The sequence below is a fragment of the Dendroctonus ponderosae genome, unplaced genomic scaffold (genome assembly GCF_020466585.1).
Source record: "Dendroctonus ponderosae isolate FM_Combo_2020 unplaced genomic scaffold, Dpon_F_20191213v2 Dpon_F_20191213_3, whole genome shotgun sequence".
Classification (NCBI taxonomy): Eukaryota; Metazoa; Arthropoda; class Insecta; order Coleoptera; family Curculionidae; genus Dendroctonus; species Dendroctonus ponderosae.
This window is the reverse complement of record NW_026018508.1, coordinates 211,408-233,189: the sequence shown is the minus strand read 5'-3', so window position 1 is coordinate 233,189 and position 21,782 is coordinate 211,408. Positions and strand designations below refer to the sequence as shown.

General features: G+C 36.0%; 1 protein-coding gene across 4 annotated transcripts in view; it reads left to right on the top strand.

Annotated features, from left to right (window-relative positions):
- Nucleotides 1-21,782, top strand: part of LOC109542504 (tachykinin-like peptides receptor 86C) — a 183,591-nt gene that overhangs the window by 82,079 nt on the left and 79,730 nt on the right. For all 4 annotated transcript variants that reach the window (XM_048665277.1, XM_048665279.1, XM_048665276.1 and 1 more), the window contains one exon: nt 2,414-2,491. In XM_048665277.1, coding sequence (XP_048521234.1) covers nt 2,414-2,491 — 78 coding nt within the window. The remainder of the gene's footprint in view (nt 1-2,413; nt 2,492-21,782) is intronic.

Sequence of the window (21,782 nt, the reverse complement as noted above, 5' to 3'; positions counted from 1 at the left end):
TAAACGCCGACTTCGAAAAATGAGAACTTTTTAGTGAGCGTTTGGCTGGAAAACCCATAATTTTCGTTTCTACTGAAACATGGTACTTGGAAATCCCTCAATTATTTCGAATGAAAGGATATAAAAGTATTTATAATGAGAGCTAAATGAATCGATCTGATAGAGTTATGTTGTATGTTAGAGATAATTTTTGGGCAAATTCTGAAATAATTGAGATAGATGGGATAACAATTATCAATACCAATATCAAATTAATAAATGGAGAAAAGATAACCTTTCTGCAATTACATATCTCACGATATATCTAAGAGCGAATTTGTACTGATAATGCGAAACAAATAATGAAAAAGTCTCATGCATAGATAATTTCATCATAAAATAAAAAAATGCAACAGTTGACTGTTGTATTTTTACATTTCATTATTATKTTTTTACATTTTATATTGTACCCTGAACTGTAAAAAAACAAATAAGAATTGAATASAGGCTTGGAACCAAGACAAAACTGGWTAACCAGTGGGATAATTGTCTCCTGTAAGACGAAGGAGAACTTGTATAACACAAGGTSAAGGAATTCTTCTTGTATTCAGTTAAAACAAGAGTGTATTGMCTAAAYTAAACGTTWAACTGAATTAATCAAATAGGCAAACATTAAACATGAATGCAACTTAATAAAACGGAATAGATCCTAAGGCCGATTTTTACCAGMAACAAGCGAAACGCARTTTATGTAAGTTTAYGWRASTAAGTTTATGTTAAACGCCGAAATAAAACTAGTTTAACTACGGGCCGTTTTWGCCAGCGCAAACTGGAAACACTGGCATCGTTGCAGAAGTGAGAAATATTACGAGTCCGCTCYTCTTCTTCTTCTTCTTTATCTTTGGCACAGCTCCTTCAGGGCTATTTGCCAGTATATATTACGAGTCTCATCGCCGAAACATCTTATCAAGGAACCATTTGGGTCCATGACGTCAATAAATCAAAGTTTCTGCCCGAACTAACGTTAAAATTTTAAAGTTTGCTTTGTTTTCCCCAAAATTTCCCATTTGAAAAGTTACTTAAACAAGTAGAAAATTAAGCCCTACGTACTACCTTTCAGATTCTTATAAAATTCATTGAATAAACAACGCAAGTGGAGAAGTACATCGGCGGTGAGGAAGAATTTTGCTGGGTAAACAGCTTGGCTGGAAACTCACAAAACCCAGAACGCTTGAATACCAGCTCTATTTTATTCTCTTATTTTCATCAAGCGATCTCAAACCAGTTTAATGTCTGAAACTCGGTTTGACGGGCGAAACGGATTTCACCAGCACCTTAAACTTAGGTTGTGCTTAAAGACGTTTAAGGAAATGCTGCGCAGGCAAAACTCAGCGTATTGGGTTTCCAAAACGAGGCGATTTAAAAAGAAAATTTAATAATTTAGGTACATTATTCTAACCTGTTCTTTATTGTCCCAAAATTATCATTACTTAATAGATGTTACTAGAGAATAGGCTGAACCTGTCGAAATGTGACTTTGCCTGTTGGATGGCAGCCCTTCCTAAATAACTAATAAATTATAAATTAAGCTGCCTAAAATGAATCAACCTATTCCACTCGACCAGAAGATAAATTGTTTCCAACAGTTCTACACACCATACGATTTGCAGGCAATTGGAAGGCAATTCAATCACTAAAATTCTATTTATTTTCGTTATCATGTCATATTGGCATCGCATTATTTTTTTATGAATAAAGTACAGTACTCAATTAGTTCATACTAACTAGAAACCTGTATTTTTAAAAGAATATAAGTTTGTAATTGGTAAGGGTCCTACACTGCAGTAGATAACGCGCGCTATTCTATAAATAAATCTATTCGAACTATTTTATTTGGCAGGTGCAATAATTCATTTAGTAATTATTCGATAGTGCCCATCACTAAATATAACCGGTCAAAAGCCTTTCAGGAAAGCTACCGTCTCAAAATATAGCCACAAAATTTTAATTTGCCAAACATCCATTTGAACAACTTTTTGTGCAGCTTCGTTAAAATATTTGTAATTAGGAATTAAATTTGAGGAATTTTTGGCTAAAACATAAATCTGATAACTGATGTTTGGAATCTGCAACGGCAACATAACTCTGTTGTAGCGCAGTTATTCCGGATTATCTGAAAAAGAAACAAAATCAACTTTGAGAAGAAATTGAGAGATGAAAATGAGCAACAGAACAGTACCGACATCGCTTTTAAGTCGAATTTAACCGGATGATCTTTCGGAGAAAAAAACGTCTGGCATCTGTGTTGATATTGGGTTCTTTCCGACATTCGGTCACTATTTTTCTCATATTACGGGATAGCATCATTTTAATCTGCTTTTTGCTTTTATATGCTTTTTGCATGCTGATTGAAATTCTTTTATATTGCTTGCAGGCACCGGGGTATAGAACAGATAGGATGCATAATGATTTGGCCCGATAAAAAAGTTGTAGGATCGACATATGACTTGGGGTAAGTAAATACCTATTTTGGTTTCTGAAAAATTCATATTAGAATGGTTTATTTATTGCAACTATTTATCATCAGTTCACCACACCTTTAGGGTTTAGCAAAATATGCTCTAAACGTGTATTACATGGATAAATAAGTATTATCCGTGTTCTCAAACGCGATTCCTGTTCACTATTTTGCCAATTATCTATACTACGATGTTGCGGAAATATGAAATTTAGCAAGAATACTGGCTTACTTGACTGAAAGTCTTGATAAGCTTAAAAATGTCTCATGTGTCTCACCATCATCATTATTTAAACGCACTGTATAGTCCACTGTTGAACATAGGCCTCCGCAAAATCTGCCACTCATTCCAATTATCTGCGACATGCTTCCAGTTCGTTTGGATTCTCTTCTTGTCATCGTTCATCTCACAGGGGGTCGTCCTCTACTTCGATAGGCCGCACATAGTGGAAATGATCTAATGGGGACCACGATGTGAGCTCATATGTATGGCTCGGATTAAAGGCCGCAATTTAGTGAGAAAGCGTTGAAACTTTATTAATATGAAACCTCCTAAAGTTAGGTAGGATAGGTATTGTTTTAGGTAGTCCAGACATTAGAATTTTGTAGAATTTAGATAATTAACGTAAAGTGCTCCTTACAACTCTTATTATGTAATATACTGTTGGTCAATACAAAGATACAAATACAATACAATACAAAATACAAAAAAATCTACTGGTTGTTGTGCGATTAAATATGAGGCATAAAATGCTGTAACGGTTTAAAATGGAATTTAGCCAATGGGTRYSCTGTCTGCTAACCCGTTGTTCAAATGTATGTAGTAATAAGTTATAATTGTAATAAGSTATTTTTGTCAACTGATTTTTATTTGTAATTTGGATTTAGTAAGCACGTTTGTCAGATTAGGTTAATAATATTTTGGGGATTATTTGAATTTTGATGTTTGGATATTTGTGTCTCTCTCCCAAACATCAGCAGTCTTTATCATGGTTTTGTCTGGCAACGTGGTGGCTGCCCCACCTTCACGGACTACCGTTATTGATGGGAAGGGACGAGGAGTGGACCCAGCAGGGTCACCGAGTCATCAAGTTTCACATATTGCCGAACATAGTCGATCACCGTCACCTTGACCTCCGAATCCGCCATATTCTGCTGTGTGGTAGATCTGCCCGCTACTTGACCATCCGTTTGGGTTGGAATATTGCCAGGGACGGTCTGGATGAGATCACGTGGCGGCGACTTCAGAGACTTGCTGGTGTTTGGGGCGAGTATTGCTATTGGCTGTGTATTATCAATTTGTATTTTTTTGGAAATTTTCATTTGATTAAGCAGTTAACGTAAGGTACAGATCAAACGGTTAGCAGACGGTAGTTTGCGGTCGTCAAACCACGTTTTCTTGTTCTTTATTAAGCTCACCATTTTCCTTTTTTTATGTCCTCATTCAAGTCACTTTATGTACTATCACGGTAAAAGAATTGAGTAGGTGTTTCGGCAGCATTCCATCGCTGAGTGTTCTAGCTTTGCTGCGAAAGCTAATGGCGCTCCAACAAACTCATCCTTCGGGCTTTGCACACGACCGCCCGAAATACCCGCTCAAGGGAAACCCCTATTTTTCTCTATCTATTAAATTGTCATTTAAATCGTTGTCTTAATTAAATAGTTTTCATTAAAGGTTGATGTTTATTCTTTTGTTCTGTCCGAAATTTGTCGTGTTGCAATGCATACAAAATATTTTCGCTGTGTCATTGTGTATCAGTTTTCGATTAAGAAATTTAAAAAACAAATATTTTTTTGTATCTCCCATATGTTGACTTTTTATGTTCCGCAACTCTAGTATTCGAGATGTTAATCTAGGACGCTTTTGCCGGTGCCTGTACGTATCGTTACAGTGCCGGTGCCGGTGAACGGTGACATCCACATTTACTTATCTAATAAGAATATTTAGGCCCTAATTCAAGAACGCCAGTCATACGCTATTCATGAGATGTGGTCTCTAACTAAAGCCAACTTTCGGCATTCAAGAACGACACTAATGAGTCACTCACTTGAGTGGCAACTGGTTCAAAGCAAACAGTTTCAGTAGGTTGTATTCTCATAAGTAAATAACTTCATTCCGGTTTCATAACATCAGTTCAACTTTCACTATCACTTGTATTGTTATGGGTGTTTGAAGAAAAAATTACCGTTTATAATACAAGTTTATTAATTATGTATAGCAATATGAGTGCAACAAGCGCAGTTTTATGTCGAGTCCTGAGAAACAATTTCAGAATGGCAGAATGTTCGTATATCCATTCTCCATCCATTCCAAAAAAGTTCTAAAACAGGGGGGAGTGAAAGCAAAAAGACTAGAGATAAATAAACAAATTTAGGAACAATTGGGGGTTTAATACAATATGAAATCAAATTTAAACTGTTAATCTGCTAAAATGGCGTGAATAAAAGCAGCGCTGAATGCCCTACTTGGCACTTCGGACTGCGGAAACGTTTAAGTTTCCTCCATAGTTATACTTTCATCGATCTTCTGGCTGGTGTCAATAGAAATATTAAGAACCACCGCTATAGCAGCAACAATTCTGGCGGTATGTCGTAATGATACTTGCAAGCCCTTTTCTAAACGTTTAAAACGACCTTTCCATACACCAAAAGCGCCTTGCATAACATTCCTTGATAAAAGATATGCGTTATTATATCGCTGCCCGGCTCCTCTTTTTGGGTTTTTCAATGTTTTTGACGTATACATATACCTATTCTGGACACGAGCACTATCTTCATGGAACTGCCATAAAAATTCTGCTATGATCAGAACCTGGCCAATGAATAACAATATCCTTAAGTTCGATCCAGCTACAGCTTTATTGTTCATATATTTGATCCACCTTGCTATTTCAATGTGGGTGCCATTTCTACACCCAATTACGCCAGGAAAACTTGCAACGTGATGAAACTGCCCGATTTTAATTGGTCAAAATGCACCAAAATAAATCTTGAGTACGCCATGAAAGGAGGAAAAGACACACTAATTTCTCAGTCACTTATGGTACTCAACGCGCATGTGTTCTTGTAAATAAGAAAATGTTAGCAACAAACTGAACATGTGCAAATCATGGAATGTTGGGTTAGCAAGCTAATTGAGATTTTTCCCTTACGTCGGCTACGAGAATCACATTCGAAAACATTCATATTTTATTCAGACTATTTTTATTTTTACACTACGGCAAATTCCACTGTGAAACGGAAAATCCTGTTGGGGTGGAGACGTTGATTTTGTTAAATCAAATCAGTCAAAACTGATTGATGAACAAAATGGTAGTTATTTGTTTTTGTCGAACTTTCAATGGTTATGTTTCTTTAAAATTTTACTTATACTTTCCAACTTTTTTCTTGAAAACTGAGTTCTCGTGGATGGACATTATTTATTGCAGAGGGATGGCTTTTTCCACATGAAAACTCGCCCAAGGTTAGGGAAAGACAGACTTGATCCTTAATGCCTAGTTTGATTTTTATTGAAAATTTAAACAGCTTTATCAGAGGCACGGTTTGAAATTCAAATCCACATTTGGTAGGGCCGAAAGATCAAACTAACTCCCCGTATGACGTTAGGGGCCGATTTCGTAGCATACTGGTTCATGTTCCTACTAACTTTTTGGTTCTGCTTCATGGAAATTTTAAGCTTCTGACGACTGGCTTTAGTATTCTTTAAACCTCATTCACTTAATTCGCTGCAAGTAATTTAAAAATATTAACGGAAAACGTAGTTTCAAATATGTTGCTTGGCTTGTCGAGGATGCAGCAAAAAGCGGTCCAGTTAAAACAAAAGCCGTCTCCGTAAACTCACTCGATCCCATTCGAAAGCGGTCACCAAGAACGCACAGTTGTAAATATTGGAAATCTAGTTTCCTTCCGGCCGGTCAGCCAAAGTTACCTAAGGTCTCAATCGAGCTCGACTACTCTCACAATTCTCGGTGAGTGTACGGCCATACTTCCCCGCCCAATCACTCATGCTTAGAAAATAAAGTCGTCTCGTCTTTAGCAGTGCTGGTTAGGGACCTTCAGAATCGCCTAAACTTTATTATTCCTGCAGCTGCTTCCAACTGGGCCCACGCAACACTCGTCTCTCAGCAAACGCATTTGTTCTTTGAAACCCGGAAATTCCCTTCCCTTTCTACTGGTCTTGCAAGCCGAATAATTTGGCTTAGCGAGACCACTACATGTTAGTCCTACGAGCGGGATCACTACATATTTAGACCCTCGATCCGGATCAATACAAGTACAAATCTGGTGTTGCCATATTTCAGAAAAGCAAAAAGATAAATGTCTGCTTTTTTATTACTGCCAGGTTGCATGAAAGCATGAAAAATTAGTAGGCGAAGGAGGCCAAAAAGCAAATTTAAATGGGTTTGTCAGCCCTTACATATATAAAACAAAAGAAAGTCATTCGGTCATAATTTAAGGCTGACTCAGTATCTTCGAAACCAATCACAGATGCTTGTGAGACAAATAGATTTTACAAGAAGAAAATGTATTGCCATTTTATTAATTCCTTTCATTAAAACAACGCAACCGGCATCTGTTATAGTCTATTTTCAGTAAAATCAAAAAAAAATATATTGAACGCGCTGCACCGCTGGCGAACGTACAAACCACTAGTCTTCACTAAACACAGCGTCTTCTGTTCTTATTGCCCAACATATAAAAACTGTGGCGCGCTGTGTCGCGGTAGAGATACGGTAAGCCGTATCGGTGTCGCGGTGTGAACACCTAAAAATTCATTGTGTTACCCAGGCGAAATTGAAGTAGTTAATAATGGAACAAGAAACGAAAGTCGAAGTTCCGCCACTGCTTGAAGTTGACGCTCGAGGCAAATCCGCATAAAGTAATACGGGCACAAACCGGATCTAACAACTGAAATACATTTATATTTTTTACGTACATTTTTTATAAGCTACYTTGATAAAAACAATTATTTAAGACGAAACCAGTGTCCTAAGAAGAGATATATCTTGGCTTAGRACGACGGGCACCACCATACAATTGTGAATGAACACGGCAGAGATGTCTATAATATTCCAACKGTGAAGTTCGTAAAACCGCCACCCCCCTTTGCTGATTAACGATAATATTKGAGGCGTTGAGTACAAAAGTGGCCCAAGCCACATTTTTTTAAATATTGAGTTTAYGRCAAAWATGGYTSACAAATAAGTCAAATTTCATCATGCARAACCGGYCCAAGCTTCGTTTGCTGATTGCACCACAATATGTCAGCCAAACTCACTTTTGCATTTGTAGCCGGTTCCCATYTTCTAGGCAAGACYAGCCCAAAACACGTGTGGGCCGTTTTTGCATTTAGKGWCSACGCATTTGTCGCGTGCTTGTAGTTCTTTTCAGTCACATTATTCGTTGCAAAAAAACAAATGTCAAGTATTTTTGTCCAGAACTAGACATAACCAAGATGTACAATTTGTACAAAGGTGAGACTCAACATCCAGCGTCAATGTTCAATTTTTTGTCAAATATTTAAAAACGATTTTAATTTAAAGTTCTATGCACCAGTATCCGACAGTTGTCGCAAATGTGATGCATTTAATATCAAAATTAAGGCAGTTATGGCAGATGGCCAAGAATGTGAAAAAATTTGAGTGGACCAAGAGCTGCATCGGAGAAAAGCTGATGCTGCTAGACCAGGCATGAGGAACGATGCCGAAGCTKCAAAATCAGATAATGATCTCACAGTAAYCTCTTTTGACTTAATAAAAACTTTGGCCACGCCGATTATTTCAACAGGAGTTACGTACTACAAAAGGCAACTCTGGACATTTTGTTTCGKAATTCATTATCTTCAAAGTACTAGTAGACACAGTAGACATAGACCTAGTACACATGTACACATGTGGGATGAAAGCGTTGCATCCCGGGGTCCCCAGGAAATTCGTTCCTGTATTAGTCACTATATTAATAACTTTGTTACCAAAAGAAAGTTAATAATCTATAGCGATCAGTGTGGTGGTCAAAATAGAAATTTTAAAATGGCAGCCCTTTGCACTTACATTAAATTATCCAGCGACTACAAAATTGAAACTATTTACCATACATTTTTAGTGTCTGGTCATTCTAACCTTCCGAATGATCAAGACTTCGGTCTGACTGGAAAACATTAAAAACACTATACAGGGTGATTCAAAATTGGCGTCATTCCTTTTAAGGGGTGATAGAGGCTCCCTTGAGGAGTACGAGAAAAATATAGAAAATTTTTTTTCCGAAAATTTCTGGAAGATATTAACAGTTGAAGATCGAATTTCAACTTTGTTATTTAACTTTGTTATTATTTTGAAATTTTTAAATGCTTAATTGGTAGCATATTGGAAAAGTTCTCTTCTACAATTTTTTAATGAAAAAGCACAGGGGCAATGATGTTTTTTGTCATTAACAGATAGTACAAATTTGCTGGAAGAACTCACACCAACAAAGGGCGAGGAGAGTGGTTCCAGGAAGATAGTGGTCGACAATCGATGTTCGGGTTCCAAGCACACAGGAACAAGTATTGGACATAACCGAATCAGGGCCTTCCAGGGGCACTCAGAGCACAATAACTGACACTTTCCCAGGCGCCAAATAAATACCAGCTTCATTCCTACTACGTTTGTACGATACACACACCACAAGGAGATAGAAATGGAGCAGGAGTTAATTAACTGAATACGAGAAGCTGCTTGATAAGAGTGGATAATAATGAAATTACACAGGCACTAGCTTGTTTGGAGTTAAACATTCAAATGTTTGGTGTTGTATAGAGAATGCATGTAAACACGAAACCCCGCAGAATTCGAGGTTATGAGAACAGGTTGACATTTCGTCAACAAATCTTGCTGAATTTACCGTTTATCCTTGTCTATCTTATTGTCAGTCTGTATAATTCCATGGTTACCGGAGTTTTAAATAATTACGAAGCAACAGGTATTTGCGCAATGTTAATTAGSCAGATTACCTTGAAAAACATTGCTGCCGTATTTCTGATATAGTTTTTTGCAAATTTCTCAGTTTTTAATAACAATTAATTTCTTTTACTATTTTTTCTGTACTCCTATAACAGCGCCAGACATACCTCCAGAGGAATGACGCCAATTTTGAATCACCCTGTATACATAATTTTGCTCCTAGCGATTGAGTGCAAGTAGTTCTTGAAACCAAAAAACAAAATACATTTGCTTGCCAAATAGGCAGAAAGCGAAGTAGTGACGCTCTTATACGATCTATACTTTTCAAACGTAATAGACTTAACATTATAAATAACGCTTTAGATGCATACAGACCTAGTACATCTAAAACGCCAGACGTAAAATCTGTAAACAGAAACAAGTAAAAGATGTTACAAGAACCGAAAACTCTGCTTGTAGTGGTACAACAGTAGCCATACAAGTAAGTTTAAAGCCGAAGTATAGAAGCAAGTCATCTCAATGTAACATTCGCACAGCTGCAGTTTGCCAGAATTGTTCGCCAATTAAGTGTTCGACTACTAATATAGCATTATCTCCCATAGAAGTAAAAACGGATACCAAAAACGCATACCCCTCATCAGATTCAAGTTTAACGAGTGAAATATCAGAGAACGTATCAGAATTCTCATGTATATTGCAAAATTGGCTTTTGTAAATATTTATCTAGTTCTTCAGAAAATGACAAAACTTTTGCTGAACAAGGTGGTTATTTTAGATTTTCCGCAAGTACAGCGAGTAGAATTTTTACAAAATCTCTTGCACTAATAAGCGACAAGTTAAATACTTTAATAGTCTAATGTTAAAGTTAAAAAAAAACGTCTACCTATACCATTTCTCGCACATTATAGTAAAGTTTACGCCATAATCGATTGTTTACAAATTGAAATTCAGAAGCCGGAAGATCCAGTCAAACAAGCTCTTACATGGTCAAATTACAAGAAAGCTACTACAATAAAGTACTTGATATCGTCAACCCCAGATGGCATAATAAATTATATTTCGAGTGGGTTTGGTGGCCGTACATCTGACTCTATCATTACAGAACAATGTGGATAATTAGAAGGTTTGCAACCTAATATGCACATTATGACAGACAGGGGCTTTAAACATATCGACCAAATGCTTGCAGCTTAGCAATGTGTATTAGTAAGACCGTCTAGTATTCAAAGTGTCAATAAGATAACTGCTGTGGAGGTTCTAGAAACCGAGTCCAAGTCAAGATGTTTGCACAAATAATGTCAAATAAACCTCATGCTTGCACAAATAATCAATCGTTCTAATCAATTAATTATTAGATTATGTTATAAATATTGTTTGCGGAACTGTCAATACACCTAAAGGTGCTTTAATAAGTGGTACTTAAGGAGAATATATTTTATGAATAATAGATTTTCTTTTATGTCTTTTAATTTTACTATATTTTTCTGTGTATAAAATATTTCTGTACAGGTTGTCGGTTTTTGAAGCTCACCCATGGGCATTTCGGTAACCACACTTGATACGATATTGGTTAAATTGGGGCAAAATTGCGCAATCTAGAGCTTACTAAAATGATTGTTGAATATTTTTAAAAGTTCTGCTACTTCCGGAGATATCTGGAAAAAATATTTTCTTTACGAGGTTCAAGAATACTGTTGAACAGACTGCCCAGGCTGGTGTCCTGGCGCCGGGGGGTGTGCCGAGATGATGTTCCAATCAGGAAGCATCGACCGACTAAAACTCTTTCCTCATTGTTTTATTCCTCGGAACCGCCTATAGGACATTACTCCGAGGATGCGATGTTCCGCGTTTAGGGAGTTTTAAGAGAGAGAGAGAGAAATTATTCCCTTTCTCTCCTCCTTTCTTCTTCTGTTTGGATTGTCATTATTTCTTCCAGCATTTTCGTTACTCCTTTCCAGCATGCTTGATTGTTGGTTAGGATTTCGCTGATGTTTTGCTTGTTTATAATAGCGTTGCACTTTTCTTCTGCTTCCGTTCTTATTTCTGTGAATTTCTGGCAATCAAAAATTGTATACTCTGGGGTCCTTGTCCACTGCTTTGCAGAACCAGCAGTCATCATTGTTTTGTTTCTTTACCTTCTTCAGATCAGATCCAAAAACTCCGCGTTCTGTGATTGCCTGCGTGGAATAGTTGGTTTCCCCGAGTTTGCTTTCCTTCCACTTGGTGACGTTCTGGATGAACGTTCTCTTTTTTGTACTCCTTGCCTATGTTAATTATTTCGATATTTTCCTTTACTAGGAGGTCTATAGGGATCATGCCTAAAGTAGCCTCTATAGCAACCGTTGGTGCGGTTCTATATGCAGAGGTTATTAGGACCGCCAGCTTCCTGTTTATAGTAGTTAGCAAGTTCCTATAGTGCTGATGCTTCAGCGTCTTGTGCCATATTTGGGCTCCGTAAATGGTTCCAGAGGTTACCGAGCATGATAGCAGGATCCTTCTGTTCCTTGCGTTTGGGCCGCCTATTCTTCGCATGATCTTATATAGTAGGGATGTCATCTTTTTGGCTTCTTACACTGTTAGATTTATGTGGGTAGTCATCCTAAGGTAGATCATCCAGGTAGATCCCAAGGTACTTTGCGTATTCAGATTCGACCACACTCGAGCCTTTCCTTAGAAGGAGATGGAGTGTTTTGCAAACCTTGCGGTAAACCGGTAAGTTTCATTTATATTTTTTCAATGTGGAATTTCTAATTATTATTTTGTTTAATGTCCAGATTTTATGTACTAAAAAGTACTTTATTGATCAGCATTGTGGAACGCATCTTCATAAAAGGAATACTGAAAAGAATAACTCGACTAGATTGTTTCAAACTCCTCTGAGAGAAAGTTTAGTCTGTTCAAAAAAAAAAAACGCAGGAAGACAATTTTAAACTTGAAATATGTCAGATGATGGTCGCAACCTAGTTTAAAAGCTTTGTTCAGAAAGAATTTTATTAAATCTGTGCCGGATGAGAGCACATTGAGAAAATTAACCTTAGACAAATGTCATATTGAATGTATTTCAAAAATTAAAGCAGAGTTGAAAGGAAAGTTTTTATATATTAGTGTTGACAAAACGACAGATGTATGCTGCAGATATATAGCTAATTTGATGGTTGGAATTTTGAGTAAATTTTTTTCAAACAGACCTTATTTAATTGCTGTTAAAGAATTAGAAAAAACTTACAATTTAACTATTAGTAGATTTATACAAGACACTTTAACAAACCTTTTCTTACCCAACGCCATCCCAAGCAATAAAATGATGTTAATGTTTTCAGATGCTGCCGCATATACTCGTATCTTAAAAGCTGCAGTCATGTCAGAACTTGAAAGTAGTACTTCGGAAGCCAAAATGATTTTGAAAGATCCTAAGACTAACACAACAGCTAGCTTATACAAATCAAAATTTTAAAGTAACTGTAAAAACTATTACTTTCCKGGAAAKACAAAACATATCTTTATCTGAATCAATTGAACTAACAAATAACTTAAAGGTAACAATTAATTCAGCACCCGGAAGCATTGGTCAGATTCTTTCCAGAAAAATGAAAAATGTTTTTGATAAAAATGAAGGATTTTCAATATTTACTAATATTTCTAAGGTTTTGAAAGGAGACTTTTCTGATGATTTGTAAATTGATCCCGATATATTATCCAGCCTCAAGTTTGCTCCATTTACATCTGTTGACGTCGAACGATCTTTTTCGATGTAATGATGTACAACTTATTTTAAGTGACAGAAGGCTGTACTTGAAAACCGATAATATAGAAAGGGACTTAGTTGTAGCTATAAATGAAAAAAATATTACATAGTAACAATGCTTAAGTTAACTGTAGTTACTATTATTATTATTATTATTAATATTTCATTGTAGCGTTTTATATTTGTTGGGTACATAATGTAAATTCTTTAATACATTGTTTAATATGCGCAGTAAACATATTTCTTTAATTTACATTTATGTGTAGGCATGTACGAGTATATGAAAGATAAGGCAGTTGCCTATAGTTATTGTCGGCTATATCACAATATATTTGCCTTTTTTTTTAATCTTTGCCTATATAGGCGCCATTTTCTTCAAATTTTCTTGCCGTTGGATCGGAGCTTTAGTTATCAGCCTGCGAGTTAAAAAGCTATACTGGTAGGTAGAAATTGACCGCGCCTATTCATTGGCAAAGGGTGGCAACGTCGCAAGGATTATGTTATTTTATTAGCTGCTGCTTACATAACTATCTAATTTAGTAGTTTCTTTTGCAGACATGTCCAATATATAATTTCCTTGTATATCTATATGTGCTTTAACCCACATTAGTTCTACTACTTTACCCTGGGTTAATAGTTCTAAATGAGTTTTCAGTATTTTACTGATAATGTAGTTATTGGAACATGTTTCAAAACTATTGTTGATAACTTGAAGTGCGCTGCTATCTGAGATAATAGGACCAACCTCCAATAATTATGTACAAAATTTAATACTGTGATTAAGTGTATATCAAATCTATTATATCACCCCTTTTAAATAAGAGTTATAATAGTAATTTGTCACTAAGGTAAATTTGTCTTAAAGCTACTGGATGTTCCGATAATTCAGCTTCCATGATTATGATCGGGGTACTTTCTAGATATCCTGTCCTAGTAGTCTTAGACATTTGCTTTTAATAGTTTCTATTTTCCTAAGGTGAGTGTCGGCAGCTGATCCGTAAACGATACTTCCATAGTCCAGCACTGATCGAACGAAGCCAATGCCAATGAAATTGGTCGATAAGTGTTGGCGATATTATGATTTTGCCCTGTTTAATTATTGGAAGAACAATGTATTTTTGCCAATCCTCTGGAATGGGCTGGGTCTCTTGAAAGATCTGGTTAAACACTTTATGCAGAATATTCTTAGCCCGTGTAGAAAGGTTTGATAACATGGAATATAGAAAATTGTCGACTCCAGGAAAAGTGTTGTTTGACTTCTTTATAGCTATATGTAGCTCCACCATGTCGAATGGTCTGCAAAGAGGATGATCTAGCTCCACTTCCAAATTTTTCTCTAAGTTTTGTAGTGGTTCATCATCTTTGATTACGTAAGTATTCTCTTGTTTACGGTTTTTAAAACTGTTTACTTTTCTCCACATCTTGCGAATCGGGGAGGTTTGACTGATCGATGAACAATATTCGATCCAATTTTTCAGTTTAGAGTCTTTAATTATCGTCTTTGCCATAGCGTCAGACTTTTTGTACTTCGGGAGATTTGTTAGACTTAAATCATTCGTATATTCCACAGAACATTTTCTTCTTTACATACCATCTAGCTGCACTTCTCATTCCACCAAGATTTTCCGCGATGCTTTGAATTTCTGAGATCACTGTACTGAGGAATTGTCGTCTCAATTATCTTATAAAGTGATCCTATATATTTTTAATATGTAGGGTTTTGTAAGTTAGCGAACTGATCTATGCTTTCCAGATAATATTGGTTCCAATCCGCTTTAGTTGTGTTTCATTTTCTGGCTCTTATTTGAGTAGTTAATATGTGCCATTGGGAAATATTATATACAATCTATATGGGAGCGTGATCTGAGCCGAAAGTGTCGTCCATTGTGAGTGTGTGAATAATGGGAGCTACAATAGTTAAGTCTATTGGCGAGTTATGCATTCCATTTGGGTTAATTCGCGTAAAACTGCCGTCGTTCAAATACACTAAGCTATTCATATCAATACATTTAGCAGATTTCTTCCTGGCATATTACTATTTACACAACTCCACGCCTCGTGATGGGAATTGAAATCTCCGCCTATAAAGACAGGAGTTTTAAATATTGCGAAAAATTCTGTCCAATTTTGTACTGATATTTTTTTTGAGGTCTTACATAGGCGGTAACAAATGTTACAGCTAACTTAATAACTAAAATTTTTATGCCTGGCATAATCAATTTTGGAGAGTTCTGGCCCTATAATCTCAGTATATTTAATATTATATTAAATCAGAATTGCGACACCGCCTCTGCGATCTTGACGATCTTTACGGATTACGTTGGAATCACTAAATGGCACGTACTTGCTGGGTTTAAACCAAGTTTCCAATAATAAAGCTATATGAACTTCATTTTGATCTAACAACGAATCTAATTTTTTTTTCTTGGATACCGCAGACCTGCAGTTCCATTGACAAAATATATATTATGTTTGTTTTGTTGTTGGATGTTATGGTTTCTTAAAGATTATCTGTATTTATTGAAACATTTGAGTTTATTATATCTATTATATATAAGTTCTGTTTTGTTGATTTTGATATATAAGTTCTGTTTTGTTGATCTCTACCATATTGTTTATTTGAGAGGCGGAACTATCATCTTCGTGAGAAGGAAGATTACTTCTGTTTTTTGTTATACCTTCCTGGTATATTTTGTCCTGCCAAATAGAACCTGAATTTGATGTAAGCCTATGTTCAGATAATATATGTCTGCTTTCTAGTTCTGGTGAGCTAGAAAAAGACGGACGTAAGCGTTCAGTTGCTGTAATTTGAGCTGGTTTTGCTTGGGTTTGTCTCGAAAATGTCCTCGCGTTAGTTGTTTGACTGAAAATAAGTGGATTATTGTTTATTATGTTTTGAGGTTGGACCTCTAAATCTACAGCGAATATTTTACTAATGCATTAGAAATAAAAATGAATAATTTATTCACTGTTGTATTATTACTACCAAGCAATACGTTTCTTTTCCATACGTACCTTTTGGCTTTAATTCCACGTTGTTCTGTGGAAGTAAATACTTCACTATTGAAAAACTCGGCAACCATGAATGAATCCGCTGCCGGTAAACTATCCGATTGAGCTTTTAAAAATCCGTCTTCAGCCATGGTCTTTAAGTATTAGTTTTTTTTAACTAACACAGAAAAAACAGGTAACAATGAAACAGATTAAAATGCWATGCAATCTAATGCGAGCTTACAACGCTTACAAGCTTACAAGCTAACCTATATTTCATGTTACTAAATTTACATTTGAAAATGCGCAGCTTGCTTCAATGCAGGTGTACATTCTGGTTATAACGTTAATTATTTTACCTGTTCTGCGATTGGATTTGTGTCTTAAAGACGATTAGCTTGCTTCTATGCAAGCATGTGTACATTCTGCTAGTTATGGGCATGTAACTAGCGTAGGATTTGTGCGACTCTATGTCAGAGCCAGGACAATAACGTTCTCGCGTGACGTCATTTTACAAGCAAATCTGGCAAAACTTTAATTTTTCCCTTTTTTATATAATTTTTTTTATGTGCTTTAAGCATTCTTCTAAACGACCCTCAAGCTGTATTTCGGAGAAGTTCCAACCAAACAATTTTTTTGTGCAACAACCCTGTTTACAAGAGGTGTTCGAAGTTTTGTCCGGTTAAAGCTCGTGTCCTGTGCATCCGTTTATACGATGATACGATGGAACGAAAGTGTTTCTATTGGTCAGACCCTTTAGACGTTCGTACGATCCCGATTTCCATCTGTCCCATGTATACGATAACCTTGGATTGTGAACGATAACCATGCTTGCCGGATTCTAGACGGAACTAAAGGCCTCACATCTATTCGATCCGACTCCGATCATACAATCGGACGAAGATCTGAGAGCAAAATGGTACTGGACTATCGAAGCCGTAGTTCACATCTTTCCGCGACCTGCCCGATCCGTCTCCGTTTTTGTATCCGATCATGTTCCGATTTTGCTGGCTATTGGATGGGTATTTGCTATCCGATTGTCGGAAGGAAAAACGGTCCGCATTTTAGGTTGCGTCAGTGATACATTTGGTTTTTAATGGGCAATATTTACAGTAAGCTGTAGATATTTAAATATTTTGTTTGTGCTTACAGAATTTTACAGATAGAAAACAAACTCAATTATTAATAATGCACATGATTGGTCGCAAGTATTAATTACTATTACTATAAATCTATAAGTGTGTACAAATTTTTATTTATGAAAATATTCGGTTGTACATGTAATAAAACCAAATTATGAATTGTCGATCTAACGAATTTTTAAGAAATATGTATGTTTCGAATATTCTGATAGAAAGTAAAATGACACGGGAACATTGCTTAAAATGGAGGTATATATAATAGAATTAAATATAATTTATATATTGGTTAGTTATATGTAATAGCAAACCGTTCAACGCTTAATTTTAACTCCAGTATTAAATCGATATAACGTAATATAAATAATAATTAAAACGTAGACGAAGCACCACATGTCTCGACTTTTTACGATTTTCGGTGGAATTTAAGTGCGGATTCAATATTATTATAAATGAAATTAAATATCAAAAATTTCATTTTACTTGTTTGTTTTCGTCAATGTTCCGGCGTTCCTGTCTAGATAAGGTTTCGGAAAAAAGTTGATTCAATTCAATCAATAGATATCCCAGCAGATGGAAGTAAAATTGAGGGGGAACGTATATTTTGAGAGTACCTACAATATCAGTGAAAAATCTCTTGATAAACAGTATAACGGCAGACTGCGGTGATGCGATTCTCGGATACCACTCAGGGATCGGTCCAAATTAATTAAAAAACACTTATATTATGAAATATTCGTTTATTTTATGTTATCAAGTATGGTTTGGAAACCAAAATATTCGTGCATTTTAACTTTCCCTGTTGTGCCTAATCCATAATAACGAAAACAGAAGCACTTCGTTAATCCTAATTTATCGTGAAAGTTTAGTTTTCATTATTAAAACTTACAATAAATTAAACGTAAAATATAATATGCAAACAATGAATGGGAAGTTAAAAACTTGGTACGACGACGGACGAATTGACAGACCTCCAACCAATCGAAACACTTTCGTATCATCGTATCATCGTACAAACGGATGCATGGCACACTCCAAACACGCTTGTGCCCGTGTAATCACTTTCTGAATTTATTTGTACAAGTTAACCTTTATTTGTATCTAGTTTTATGTTCAGATAGATCTCCCCTAAATGGTACGTACCAAGTAAGTAATCAGAACAAGCTGTTTTAATTTAAATCAAATACATTTTAAAACCTATGTCGTTATGCATGTTCTATACACTAATTATTATTTTTGATATGGATCGAACCAAGCATCAATGCTTAAGCTATAAAATAATAATGTTATAGCATTAACCTGTGGAATATTTGAAATATAAGTAAAATACAAATTATATTACCTATTTGATATAAGCGTTTGCCAATTAAACTGAGGAATTTCGCATACACATGTAGCTCAATATTTGCGGAATTTCAAAAATTCCACTAAGGTAAAGCTAAAGATATCTTTGTCATCTGTGTCAAGATGTACCACAATACTCAGTACCTACTATTTTGTTAAAGGCAATACTATTTCGAAGTTGTGCATGTCGCGCCAACAATAAATTTGATTGCAGCGTAATTATACCTCGAAAATTAATTGGGTACAATTACGCTCTAAAAGCATTCATATTGCTCATCAAGCCTAGGAAGAGTTATTTGTAAATGCCACAGTAAAACAATTTTGAGTGGCCATATAAATGTGCCGATTATGCGTAAAGACCCTGGTCATATTTTCATGTCAGTCCTCTAGGTTCGGTTGATTGCGTTTACACATATGAATAAATTGTCTTGATGGCTCTCAAGGTGAGCATCGTAAAGCATCGTCTTGTCAAACATTTCGGAAGTCGAATCCTTAGTGAGGGGAAAACTGTTTAAAATTTATTCCCAATCTCCATGCTGATTTTATGCTGTACCCCATAAATCATTCAGCTTACTATTTAAGTGGATAATAGATGCAAAATCCCAGAGCGTCTCCCGAATTTCAATAAAGCCACATTGTCATGTCTCCAATTGCCAAGGGACACAGATGTGAATATTACAATCGTTAATTATAATACCAGAACTAAGCTATACATTTTGAGTGAGTTTTAGCGGTGTATACATAGGGGCATTTCAATATCCTTCTAACTAATGAATATTCTGACAAATAAAAATAGTAGCAATCTTCTAACTGAACTAAATTCTGACTAAGAAAAAAAATCGAACATTTTCGCGTCATTTCTCTAGAGGGACCACCTGAGCTTTATTGGGGAATACGGCAAAATATAAAGTATTTTGTTTATTTTTCAAATAGTGGAATACTTCGCGGATAATTTGCAGAAACTAAACCTTTAAACTATCGCTAAGTGCAGAAATCATAAGATGTAGGTATTCAGTGTGACTCCCGCCGGTCCAAGAGATTACTTGCATTGATTTGCAACTTTATCCAAATCTTTAGCCATTATTTAAAAATGTTTTGAGGTTCGTTTGGAAGACTATTGGCCAACTAGTCTTTAGGTGTGGAACGTTTGACTAATCACAAGTCCTGCGACAAGAAGAAAAATATGTTTTTCCGCATGTGGAACTCCCGGAATTCCCCGTGTGTAGTTTATTACAAGCAAATTGGCGACTGTGCGAAAATAGAAAAGCTGTTGGTAAAAGTGAAAGCTACTGCACCCACAGATGACTCCTAAACTCATACAGAATGTCGTACTCATAAGACCAGATTGCGAGTGTGTTAAGGCTGGTAGAAACCCAACACCAGGCATCCAGCACCAAATGAAGATACTACCCAATTTTTCTGTAATTTCGACCTTTTGAAGAAACTCTTATCAATTAATGTTGATGAAAGCTGCATCCCTCCTGGTGGGTTAACCTGTTAAATCTGATAAATTTTTTGAATTTATGTATATAAGAGAACTATGTAAAGTAAAGTTGAGGAAAACTTTAAAGAATGGTGGCGCATGTGCTGTAATGAGAGTATGCATGAAAACCCAGAAATTCCCTTCATTGCTATGGAAACTCAATTGACATTGTGAAACATTGCGAGTTGTTCTCATCTGAATAAAGTGGATTAGTAACGATTGATTGCAATGATATTTTTCTGAAATTGTGCAACATGACAGATACGGAGCGTACGTACCCCATTTGCTTTGTTTGGTGAAGCAAAATTTTGGGTTGAATTTTGTAGGCATATTTTTGTCTAGTTTTTTTAATTTTTACTGCTCTCACTAAATACCTACGAGTCCAGAAGAATGTCATAAATTTTGAATTTTAGCCTGATTGAAAAAAAGTCACTACCTGTTAAGATACACGGCAGGCATAAATATTCTCGACTTTCTCTTCGACTTTTTATGAAAAAATTGTAGAAGAGAACTTTTTTAATATCAAAAATTTTCGTAATTTCAAACAAAGATCGTAATTTTTCTTTTCGATTGCTTAAGTATTCCAATATGCTACCATTTAAACATGGAACAATATATTCTAATAAACTCTAACAGAACTAAAAATAAAAAACGGTACCATTATTTATCTTATGCAGATGATACAGTTATCCTCTTTAATGGATCGTCGTGGTTGGATGTTAGAACACTAGCAGAAGAAGGACTTAAAAAGATTATATGTTGGCTACAAACTTTCATTCTGACACTAAACATTGATAAAACAAATTATATAGCTTTCTCGTTTACCTCTGTAAATCGGCGACACTTTACGACGGGGGGATGGATGTATTGGGAGTCCCCCAAGTATTTGGGTATCACAATTGATAGACACCGCAAATGGGACAAACATGTAACACGACTTGCTAACCACATATGAAGACTTATTCCTAGATTTTACACTTTAAGGCAGATTTTAAGCGGACAAATCCTGCTAATAGTTTACAGGGCGTTGGGGGACTCCCTGATGAGATATGGAATTATTGTCTGGGGTGGCCTGTATGATGATTCTCTTAAACAGTTGAAAGTGGTTTAGAATTATATTCTAAAAGATATATTTGGAAAGACTAAACAGTATTCTACAGCTCTTTTGTATTATGAGGATGCTCCATATGTTAGAACTTTGTACATTTACTCTGTGTGCCTATATGGCCATACAAAGGCATCCTCTATTGAAACAGTTAATCACCCCTATAACACCAGATGGAACGTCAATAAGCACCTTATTATAACCAAACGAGTTGGGCTTGCCTCCCGTACATACATGGAGTCACGGACAGGATCGGCAAGATATTGGAGAAATACCAAGTAAAAACCATTTTCAAACCAACTCGAACCATCCAACAGACTTTGAGATCGGCCAAGGACAAACGAGATCCTTTATCAGCACCAGGAGTCTACAGTTCCGTGCAGCTGTGGAAGAGCATACATCGGCACCACAAAACGAAGCATAAACACTAGGATCACGGAGCATAAACGAAGTTGCAGATTGGGACAAACGGAAAAATCAGCAGTAGCGGAGCACGCACTACTAGACGGCCACCAAATACGCTTCGACGAAGTTGACATT